Source organism: Quercus robur, chromosome 5, assembly GCF_932294415.1.
Source record: "Quercus robur chromosome 5, dhQueRobu3.1, whole genome shotgun sequence".
Lineage (NCBI taxonomy): Eukaryota > Viridiplantae > Streptophyta > Magnoliopsida > Fagales > Fagaceae > Quercus > Quercus robur.
The window spans coordinates 47,321,817-47,333,879 of NC_065538.1; the positions used below are offsets into that span (position 1 = coordinate 47,321,817).

Below are 12,063 nucleotides of genomic sequence, written 5' to 3' on the forward strand. Positions count from 1 at the left end.
TGGAAGACAACACCGTCACAAATATCTCAAGGCAAATGCCATATGACACCAAGGGGGTCAAAAAGAACGAGAGTTCAACTTCCAAGCTTTCTTTGGCCCCATTGGACAGGTAAGAGAATTCAGAAATTTAGGAAAGTTCTTTTTTTAATGAATTAAGATAATGAGAAACCATTCAGCACTAATCTTCTAAGATGGCTTCAAGTGAAAATATCACAAAATGTACTACTTCTGTTAGAGAAACTGTATATGTAGCTTATAAATCTGGAAATTAGAAGGCCTTTTTGGTTTATAAGTTTATATCTATCTATCTATCTATGTTCTTTGGATTTGTCACATTTTCATGCATTCTATTGAACAATATCTATTCCATTTTCATCCATTATGTTCATAATCTGTGATGATTAATCTTTGACACTGCATGTTAACTTTGAGGTTCCGTATAGAGCACATGTTTTGTTTACTTGATGCAGGGTAGTTGATACGAGGACACTGGTGAAAGGAAAAGAAGATGGAGACATCCACTCTATTTCTTGTAAGAGGCCAGAGGAAACTGGACCTAAAGTTCATCAGCCATCTGGGACAAAGTTTCCCTCAATTGGCAGCAAAAGAGTTGGGGCCATGCATCTATCTCCTTCCAGTGAAAAAGTGTGAGTAATGCTTTATGTAACAATTGCTATTATAGGCCTTCAAATGATCGTCTATTTGATATATTCTGCAACAGGGAGGGCTTGAATGCTAATGATGCACAGACTGGAAGTAAATTGGTTCATACTACAATTTCAGTTGCTAGAGAATTAACAAAAGACCGACCTCTTTTGTTGGGAAGTGAAAATAATGTTAAAAATCTTAGTAAAATCAGTTGAGGCATCTGTACCAGATAGTTCCATTTTCAGATAAAGCTTCTACACTTGGCATTATGTTAAACATTTGTCCCTCTAGATTAGATCATTTAAGAACCATAAAAAGAAAAAGTTCCCCTATTGAAGATCAAATGACAATGCCCCTCACAATCTTTAACAGGGAGGGCATAAATTCTGATAATGTACCAATTGGGAGCAAGCTGATTGAGAATTTACAGCCACATGACAAAGAAGTAAAAAAAGGTGAATTTGTTTTGCTAGGAAGTGAAAAGAGTGTTAAAGACCATCATTCTTTGAGGTAAGCTATCTATACTTATTTAACTATTTTATATACATACATACATTCATATATATATATATATATATATATATATATCATCTTGTAATTAAGCTTTGCTGTTTGACTTTATGTTGAAGTTCTTTATATCAGAGGTACATTACTTTGAGCTTTGAGTTGGGTTGTTTGGTCATTCAACAACTGAAATATCAATTGCTTCAAATAGGATTTCCTAAGTGTTTTAGCTGAAATATCAATTTCTTTACATAGGATTTTCCTAAGTAATTTAGAGCTTTAAAAGTTCCCTTTGTTTGTCCCATCCATGTAATGTAAGAGAACTCTTTTGTTGGTTGTATTTCAGTCACTGTGGAAAGTAATATCAATTCATGCATAAATGCTTAAGAACCTTTGCGACAATGCCTATTCTAAAGATGAAATTTGGCATGCTTATACATTTATTATTGTCTATTGATGTCAACCTTGTGTTATTGATCTTAAATAGAGTTAAAAAAAAAACTGTTAAGTGTTTGGATAAGAAGATAAGGATCCTAAATGTAAAATTGATGAAGTCAAATGATGGAAAACTAATTGTGGGTGGAACTGACAATGCAATAGCATATTGGCATATTTTTTTAGATGTTTGTACATCATCATTTTTTTGAAGGAATCTATGTTCAATACAAGTTTCCTCATTTAGTTGATTTTAGATAATGATTTTTCAAAAAGTCACCCTGTTTTTTGGGACGTGTGCTAATTATACTTCAGTCACTCCTCACTATATTCAACAGATAAAGTTCTTTGAAAAGCCTTGTTACCATAGATTGTTTTTATTTTTTGGATTTTAATCTTCTGTTTTGAACATGACTGCTTAGTCTCCTAATCTCTTTATGATAATGCTACTGTAGTAAGTTCTCTAAGACATATATTCTGGTTTGTAATCTTTTCATAAGACCTTATAGGGAAATATTATATTGTTGACTCAAGTTTTGACTTAAGAGAATTTTGTGAATCTTTCCAGCCTAACTGGTAAGACAACTGAATGTGGTGCCCGGACAAGCGTGAATTCTAAACTTGTGCTTTCGAGCATGGAGTCTTTGCGGCACTTGAAGAACGTTTCGGCTGAGAGGAATAAACTTTGCTCCATAAAAGCTGGCAAGAGCACACCTGATCTCTCTAGCATTAAAACTTCAAGGTATTATTCCCATATAGGTATAAGTCTTCTTTAATGGCTGCCTTACTATCTGAAAATAGTTTACTAGTCTTTAAATGATGTATGTCTTCAATGTAGGATTACAGAGGCAAACAAAGTTCTATCAAGTTCTATAAGTCGGAGAGAAATTAACTCCTTGGAAAAGTCAGAGAAAAAAAGGAAAGTACAGGGAAATATAGCATTGAAGATTGAGCGTTGTGTTGACAGTACTGAGAAACAAATGTCTCAGAGTCCATCCTTGAAAAGGAAAACATTTGAGGTTTTATATTATTAAGCCACTCCTTGTTATTCATAAAGATCTCTTGAAAATGATATCACAATAATAATGATCTCATATGAAGCTTCAGTAAGTTATAAGAAAATTATCATGACTTCCCATCACCAATATTGATAAGAAGCTACTTTGCAGGCATCAAATGCAGATTCAGCGTACTTAAAGCCTCTAAAACGCCTCTCTGCATCACCTAGTGAAAGCAGGTATGATTGTTCTATTGACAATAATATGTTCTAAACTTACTGGAATAACATGTGCTTTATCAAAAATCACCTGCAGCAATTCAAAATTACCTTTGGAAAGTGTCCTTGAAGAACAGGTAGATATCTATAGAGTTCGTTGGTTTATTTATCAACCCTAACTGCTGAACTTTATATGAAAACATATAGATGGTTGAAGCCTTATTAGGTGAATATAAGTTGCTTCACTTTCCTTTACATGTGCTCCAGGTTTGCATTCATGGGATTCAGGCAGAGAGTAGTGCCAAGCATGTCTTTACTGACCACCGGACCTCTGGACTTGAATGTGCTCGAGAGGTGAGCATGATGGACTTGGAAATTCCTTTAGTTATGGAGAATGATGGAAATGTTGAGAAGGCTGAGGCATATACGAAGGATCTTGATGATGTGAGTAAACTAGGATTTATTTATTAGCTATTAAGTGATTCATATAGGCTTCACAGAATAGTTGCTCATCAAACCATGAACTTGACTGTCTCTCAAACCTGTATGTGACTTTGAAACTGTGAACCTGAAACTTGAAAAGGACTTGCAGTTGTTAAATTGTAGAGGAACACATCTTCATTTAATGAAATGCTGACTTTGAGATTCCCAATGACCAAAAAATTCTTTCCAATTCAAACCAACATAGCACTAATGACCCTCCCTGGGTCAAAGTTTGGACTTTGTCTTTACAAGGAGGATGTAATCAGCCCAAAACTTGCAACTGATGCAGGAGACTTAAATAAATATTTAATTTAATTTTTCTAGTCGTAGGTAGTTTATTTTTAGGTCCTAGTATATAATTAGGTTTATTTTTATTTTTAATTTGTCCTTATGTTTTCTATTTTGCAGATTTGCAACATGCTGAGAAAGAAGCATGAGGAAGCCAAAGAAATATTAGTTCGAGCTATTGTCAACAATAACAATTTGCTGATGCTTAACCATCCCATCTATGACGAGAAGATATCCTTACTTTCTCTGATGTTAAGTTCTTTTTTTCTTTGTTCGGTTTTTATTGTGTTGGAAATTCCTTCATAATTGAGAACATCCGTAAGATTCAGAGTTTCGCTTCCCAACTGATGTCCAAGGAGCTTCAAGCATGATCAGTGGGTGGCAGCAACAGTTTTCATATTAAGGTATGTGTAAGGCATTTTGTGGCTGACTTAGCCTAATTTTCTTATCCACCGGATTGCACATTTTTTTTTTTGTATAGCTAAATTAAAGTAGACGAGTTTGTATTCTTGTGTTAATTTCAGGGAGAGGCTAGATGTTCTCTTTCATCATGGCTAAGTGGTGACGGCTCGGTTAGACACTCACGTGTGATGCTTCATAGGTTGAATTGGATTTATCATTTGAACTGCCTACTTGCAAATATTCTCAAGCTGATTTCTTGTCAGCTCATGCATGAGCAATACCATTTCTGATAAATAAATAAGGCTAATTGTTAGTACACACATTGTTGCACACACTGTACACATTATTTTTTGAACTGAAATTGCGTTTTGAAGTCAAGATTTGAGTTTTAAAAATTTTGAACTGAAATCGTAACTTCAGAACATGTTTTCAGTTCAAAAACTGAATTGTGTGTATTTTGTGTGTAATAGAGCATGATACTGCCCAATAGATAATAACCATGATTTGAATGCTTACAAGGTACCTATTCTCTCTCTCTCTCTCTCTCTCTCTCTCTCTCTCTCTCTCTCTCTCTCTCTCTCTCTCTCTCTCTCTCTCTCTCTCTCTCTCGTTTTTTGGTGGGTTTGTCACATGTTTTGCCTTGTGCTTGGGACCAATTTGATCCAAGTTCAATTCTCCCTGAAGTATAAAAAATGAACAAAAATGGCATGGAAATGAACAGAAGCGAGCTGAGGTCCAGTTGGTTTGTAATTACTTAATAGCAATTTTAAGCAACCGCATAATTTGTTTTCTCATGTGCAAGACTGCAAGTTCATGAATGTTGAAAATCTCACAGCATGCAATTTATTACAACATACAAGTTGATAGTGGTCACGTTCTGAAAACAATTTGTATGCAAAAACGAAGCATGTCATACAATATATACACACATTAGCCTCTGAGCATGTGCATGAAATATATATCAATCTTCTATTTTTTTTTTTTTTTTTTTTTAAAGATTAATAATTTGCATCTATTTAAATTTAGATTTAAAAATTTTTTTTTTCAAACAAATAAAAATGATAAACTTTAAAGATAGACTGTAATTGTAATTTTATTTTTGAACGTGAAGGGAAAAAAATCCTAAATTTTAGGAGTTATCTTTTTGAATTCAAAATAAAAATTATTATTTGACATTTATGACCCTATTTCTAAATGAAATTATCTTTCATTAATGAAGGTATTTTTGAACCATATAAAAGTCTAGTTGAAAGAGGAAAATCCTCTTTTATATATGCCAACCTCTGTGAGCGCCTGCTCAGAGGATCTTTTATTTTTTGGGTAAATTTTAATAATTCGCATCCATTGTAATTTGGGATTATTACATTTTATAATTACAAAAAATTCGTAGGAGTATGATGAATATTATGCATTTGTGTTTGTGAGAAGTTCAACTATTGAGAAGATTTTTTTTTTTTTTGGTAGTGGGTAAAGAGTGTTATTTCAATGTGGGGAGTGTTTTTTTTATTATTAATTTTTATTTTATGAATGTGGGGGAGGTTTTTTTTTTTTTTTTTTTTAATTTTTAATTTTTAATTTTAATTTTTTTATAGAACTCTTTTTCAATAGGAACGTGAGTAGATAATTGATAGAGTGTGTGTTTTTTTTTTTTATTAGGTTTTTTTTTGTTTACGCAGGGAAGAGTTTTTTTGTTTTTATTTTTTATTTTATAAACTACTGGGAATAATTTATGTTCGTGAGAAGCTACGTGGGTAGATAATTGATAGAGCATTATTTAATGGTGGGGAGTTTTTTTTTTTTTTGGTTGATGAACGTGGGGAGTGTTATTTTTTTGGTGGCTGAGGTAGTTTTTTTTTTTTAAAAGAACGTGGCATATTATTTCAACTTGGGTAGGAATTTATTTAGGAGAGAATTTACTATTTTAACCATATTTTTAAATTGTTGGTTAATTAATTTAGAGGTATTTTTGACAGGAAAAAAAAAAAAAAAAAAAAAAAAAAAAAAAAATAACTTTCTAAATCTTTTTAATATATACAGATTAGTCTTATTGCATGTGCTTTGCGAGTGCGATGAGACTCTTTTTTTGGGATTTAGTATCATAATTTTTCTTTCATCATAATCTGAATTCTCTTAATATATATTAATATATATATATATATATATATATATATATATATATATATATCTAACGGTATATGATGGCTGAGTTATAAAATTTGAAACCTTAATAAGATTGTCTTTGGTTTCATTGAAATCACCTTCCTTGTTTTTAGTTTTCATTTCCTGTTTTCCGTGGGTCCCACCACCTCAATGTTTGTTTGGTTTCAAATTTTGTTCTTGGTTTCTTCGGAACTCTTCACCCAGAAAAGTGAGAATGAGAACAAAAAATGAGAATAACATCTTGGAGTTTTCGAAAATTGAGAACCGACTTAAGTGACATTTTCATAATAAAATATTAAAATGGACATAATGGGAACCCACACCTGTGCCATTAATTGAGCCCAACGACTATTTTTTTCCTTTTTACTTCAATCTCTCTCTCTTATGCTAGATCGCTAGCTTGCTATGTTGGTGGTCGCACTAGATGATGGGTTTTTTTTCTTTTGGTTGTGTGGCTGTTGGTGGTGTTGATGGTGGTGGGGGGGTTCTGGATTTAATTTGTCTACGTTATTAGTTGGTGGTGATGCGTTAGTAGTTGTTGCTGAATTTGCTACGTTGTCGTTATAGATTATGCCAAAGTGATGAAGAAGCCCAATTTTTGTGGTTAAAACATTGGGCTTCCACAGCAGGTGATGCCAATTTCCTGGAGTTAAATAGGGAAAAATTCATCTCCAACTTTTTGCCTTTTTCGTGCTCTCCTCCTATTGCTTGCATTTCAATCCCTCAATCAAGTAGGTTGTAGAGTAGGGGTGGAATTGTTTTTCAGTTGGTGTGGGTGTGGTTTGTATTCCTGCTATAATAGATGATATTGGTGTGGTGGTGAACTTTTAATTGGAAGATAATAGGGGGAAAAACACGTGAGACCAAAAAATTTATGCCAAACAAATGTAGTGGCTTTTTGTGTTGTGGAAATGAGTTATGAGAACAAAGTTTTGAAAATAAAATATCCTAAGAGAATTTTCATTGGATTTATGGTTTTGAAATCCGGACCGGACCGTATAGTCTAACCCGTTAACTGTGAACCCCTCTTCTTTGCGGTTTATTTAGGCTTAAGAACCTCTCTATGCAAGAAAAGCAAGGACCCGTGCGAACCACAGTTGAACTGCCCAGTTCTTAAAATTGTAAACGGTTCTTGCGGATCTCATGGTTCCTTCTTTTTTAGCAAATATCAGCTGAAATTGAAAATTTGGCCGGCATGCACTTTGGACTTTTTTTAAGATCTGGAACCAAAAAATTTGTGAGGAAAAAAAACAAACTAAGAAGAAGAAGATGACAAATTAAGGGCTGTGCAAAGTTGAAGTAGCAAGCTAGAAACCCAGCACAAGTCACCAGTCACGGCCTTCATCTTCATCTTCTGCTTCTATTTCTTCTTTTTCTCCTTCTTCTCTTTCTTCTGTCCCTCTCCACTGTTGTGGTTTCTCAGCTTCTCTCTGTTTTGTATTCATTTTTATGTTTCCAAAGCCCCTTCACGTGACTTGCATTGGGAAGGATGAAAACTTTTGATTTTTGAATTAAAGATGGCAAAATGTTTCAGCCGTTAGATTTTTGCAGCTTTGAACCCATGATATGACTTATATTGATAGATTGATATGTAACAAATAAAATATTATAAGTGCCTTTAATTAATATTTACAATTTTCTTTTTTAAAGAGAAAATGTGTTACAAAATATTTCACAACTTTTTTATTACACTTATAATGTAGTAAAGTGTGAATGGTGAAAGGTAAATAGTGAGTCACGTCATAATTATGACAAAATATTATAAAATAGCGTGTGATTCTAGAACTTTTTTTTTTTTTTTTTTAACGCAATAGATACAATTAAGTATATCATAATTATTACATAATTATTTTAATTTAAAATTACAAAGTAATATAATTTATTTTATTTTATTTAATGTAAGTGCCCTTATAATTCCTATATTATTATAATATTATTATTATTATTACTATCACAAGTTTAACTAATCAACATATAAATAAATAAAGAAATATTATATCTATGTATACTTAGAATTTGATATTTTTTATTTGTCCTATGAAAAGTTATGATATGAAAAAATACATTTGAAAGATAGATTTCTATATTTAATTGGATCATTTTATTTAATTTTTTTATTTATACTAATTTAATATATTTATTTGTATTTAAATAATTATTAAATTGATTATAAAGTCACCACGGTTTGACCTCGGTTCAATCTCAGTTTGACCTCGAAAACCTTGAACCTTTTTTTTTTACGGTTCATTGAACGGTCTGGATCTGACAACTGTTAAAATATCCTTGGAATATCTAGCTGAATTTTTAGTATAATGGAATCACATTAGTTAGTGTTGCATCCTAACTGGTCACTATTTGTATTTTATGTGACTGGTGCATATATAGTGGTCTTAATTAGTTTCGTACAAAATTTAGTCAATTGTGTATTCGAAGTTCCATTTTTTCCACTAGTATTAATTAATATAAGAATGGTATCAGCATATACATATATAACACCGTGCAGATTGAGTATCTACAACTACAAGCTAGCCTAGGAATTTCGAAACCTAGAGATCAAAAATGGTAAAAATGGATAGGTTGAGATTTTGCATGTGCCTTCCACTGCTATTTCTTTTGTTTTTGAGGTCAGAAACTCGCTCTTTTAATCCAAACATAGATGGAAGCAATCAATCCAGGTCAATCCCAGCATTGGTCAAAGGTGCTAATAAGGAACTCCTTAACTGTGATATCAAAAATGAAGATCCTACCACAGATCGGCAGATTCCAGGAGGTCCTGATGCAAAACATCATTATAAACATCGAAAGTAAAGTACGTCAATGAGAGCTGGAGGCACTCATCGGTATCTCACTTCTTATGTAATAAAATGGGTAACTTTTACATTTTCTCATGACTCTAAACTGTGAGGTCAGTCCTAATGTCTTTTCTAAATTTAAAATTGAGCATTCAACTCTCAAATTTAAGTTTAGGAGGGATATTGAAAATGGTCTTATAAATGAGAATGAAAAAAAAAAATGTAATTTATCCTCATTAAAAATGAATAAATTTCTATGTTCATGCGTGCATGTACTATATGACTAAGAAGTTTGGCTACGTTTTCCTCGTGGAGGAGAGAATTGTTCTATATATAATGATATATGCTGAATATGGCTTTTTAATTTGATGTATCAACGGTTTAGTGATTAATAATTTGTATTCCTAAATCGTATAAGTGTTGCAATTTTTATGCTTGTTTGGGGGGAGAAAATGGGCAAATGCCCATTTCAAAAAAAAAAAAAAAAAATCCAGTATTTTGCCCAATTTTCTAAACTAATTAAGAAAATGCCCCTCTTTTGAAACTCAATTTTCTCAAAATCAAGTTCTAAAATTTTTTTTTTGGAGTCTTATAGTGGTGTTTTAAGGAGCCTATAGTAACGTTTTAAGGACCTATAGTGGCGTTTTAAGAACCTATAGTGTCGTTTTGTAACTCGATCTCTATGAAATCGAGTTACATGCAAATTTTTTTTTTTTTTGGCCTATAACTTGATTTCAAGGAGCTCAAGTTTCAAAATGCCACTATATGTCCTTAAAATGTCACTATAGGTTTCTTAAAAACGCCACTATAGGATTTAACTCGATTTTGAGAAAATCGAATTTCAAAAAAGGGGCATTTCTCTAGTTAGTTTGGGAAAGGGGGCAAAATGCTGGATTGTTTTTTTAAAAAGGACAAAGGCCAATTTTTTCCTTGTTTGGGGATAATTCTACTGAAAGGAGCATACTAAATGTGAATTTTCCCAAGTTACAAAGTAAAGAAAGGGGAAAAAGAGAATATCATTTTCACGATGTGGTCTAAGTGCAAAGAAGAGATATATATTGATTAGCTCATAACAAAATGTGTTATATAATATAGCCGCAAAAAATAGTTAAGTGGTGCTTAAGGAAGACTGAGGATAACATAAACAATGGTATAGGATAATATCTAACTTTCTCAATTTTGAATACTCGAGGAGATTTATAAATATATAAGAACTACAAGTTAATGGGTAATGATTGAGTGTAGTAGGGCTCCAGGAATTTTTTTTACATTGTCATTAAGAAAAAAGTAAATTATACAAAATTTAATAAAAAGAGAACTCGATTATATTGATATTAGAAAGAAAAGAAAAATTAAAATATATGAACTTTTACAATTCTTTTTACTAACACAATTAAAAAGCAAAAATGACTTAATGAGAGATAAAGTAAGAACTGCAAATGTTGAGATGAGAGTAAGAAAGTGAGTAGTGATGATAGATAAGAGGGAATATATATATATATATATATATATATAGAGAGAGAGAGAGAGAGAGAGAGAGAGAGAGAGAGAGAGAGAGAGAGAGCATCAGATAATACATGTTATGATTGCGAGCCAAGTTGTTAAGAAGAGCAGAGTTACAACTATTGTAAATTTGAGGAGAGCAAAGTTATTGGTGCTATTGAGAAGAATTCATGGCCACATTATCTCTTTTGATACCTTTTCTTTTAGGAAAAATGAAATTATAAAATATTTTATATAATGGGTTGAACGGGTTATGAATCCAAAGGAGTGGGGGTTTTTAATTTTTTTTTTGAATGAGATTTTTATTGAATATACATACATACATTTATATATATATATATATATATATATATTTATATATATTCATTTATTATTGTTTGAACCGGTGGTGGCTCCATGATTTATTTTTTCTTTAGGGGGGTCATTCAAATTCATGTTGAAGGGGTTAATAAGGACCTTTTTAAAAATAATATTTTCTTATTTCATCTTGATCATTAGGATGATAGGATGAGATCTTTTCTCATAATCCATGATCCAAAAGAAGATCAAGTTCTTTAAGAAGATGAATCATTGGGAGGAGAAGAGTCTTAATACATGTGATTTCCTTATTAGAAATTTATCCATAGTAATAGTGTGGTGGGCCTTTTTTTTTTTTTTTTACTCTGGGCTGGGTTGTTTCTGCTGTACTGCGACCCAATAGTTTTGGGTTTGGAAAGTCGGGATTGGGTCAACTGAAACCCACCTTAAGCCAGCTTGTGCGCAAGCCAGGACCCCTTTACTTAGATCTTTGACCATGTGCGCACAGTAGAGGAGGCTATCACAGAAAAGTTATGGCAGGAGGAACATAATATAACATGATAATAAAAAAGAGGCATTCTAACTAAAATGTTTGCTATCAATCAAAGATAACATTTAAACAACCTTGTAAGAGGAAGACACAATAATATGAGTATGACAAAAATAAATTAGCAACAATGAAATGTTAATGCTTAAACAACCATGATAAAAGAGGGAAAGGGGATTAATCTGCTGCACTTGGCTTCTTAACAGCATTGAGTCCAAGAAGGAAACCAATCTTTAATGTGGGCAATCTCATAGGGAAATCTTCCATAGAAACTGCCTACTTTGAAAGAATGGACCTAAGTGGCTTAATTTCAAATCCTTTAACTTGCTAGGGAATAGGCTATTGAGAGGAAGAGAAGGGAGTAGCCTATTGGTGCATGCCCTATCACACCTCTTTGTTTTCTCACTTCACTTCTTACTCTTTCTCTCTCTCTCTCTTTCTCTTTTTGCTTATCCTCTCTGTTTTTCTTTTGCTTTCTATTTCTCTCTTCTTTCTATGTTTCCTGCTGTTTTTCCCTTGTTCTCCGTTGGTGTTTACTGTGCACGGCTAAGGCCTTTTTAGACTGCTTGTCGTGATAAGACTTACCATTTTACCCCTCAACTACTTTTGGCCAAGGTTTTCAGACCCGGACCGTTCATTGAACCGTAAAAGGGAGAGGTTCAAGGTTTTTGAGGTTGAACCGAGGTTGAACCGGGGTCGAACCGTGATGACATCATAATTAATTTAATAATTAATTAAAGCCTAAATATAGATATTAAATTTATAAAACTAACAAAATTGACAATATA

At 32.5% G+C, this 12,063-nt stretch overlaps 1 protein-coding gene across 5 annotated transcripts in view; it reads left to right on the forward strand.

Moving 5' to 3' along the window:
* The window catches only part of LOC126726149 (uncharacterized protein At4g18490-like), an 82,388-nt gene extending 77,873 nt beyond the window's left edge, over window positions 1-4,515 (forward strand). Inside the window, exons 8-16 of one of the 5 annotated variants that reach the window (XM_050431277.1) lie at window positions 1,021-1,158; window positions 2,156-2,329; window positions 2,426-2,606; window positions 2,757-2,824; window positions 2,901-2,940; window positions 3,071-3,247; window positions 3,695-3,805; window positions 3,889-3,978; window positions 4,099-4,515. In XM_050431277.1, coding sequence (XP_050287234.1) covers window positions 1,021-1,158; window positions 2,156-2,329; window positions 2,426-2,606; window positions 2,757-2,824; window positions 2,901-2,940; window positions 3,071-3,247; window positions 3,695-3,805; window positions 3,889-3,945 — 946 coding nt within the window. In that variant the 3' untranslated portion in view covers window positions 3,946-3,978; window positions 4,099-4,515. Of the gene's footprint in view, window positions 1-1,020; window positions 1,159-2,155; window positions 2,330-2,425; window positions 2,607-2,756; window positions 2,825-2,900; window positions 2,941-3,070; window positions 3,248-3,694; window positions 3,979-4,098 lie in introns of those variants that run through there. The other 4 variants (XR_007655729.1, XR_007655730.1, XR_007655731.1 and 1 more) reach the window with 4 other exon arrangements.
* Window positions 4,516-12,063: the final 7,548 nt, after the last annotated feature.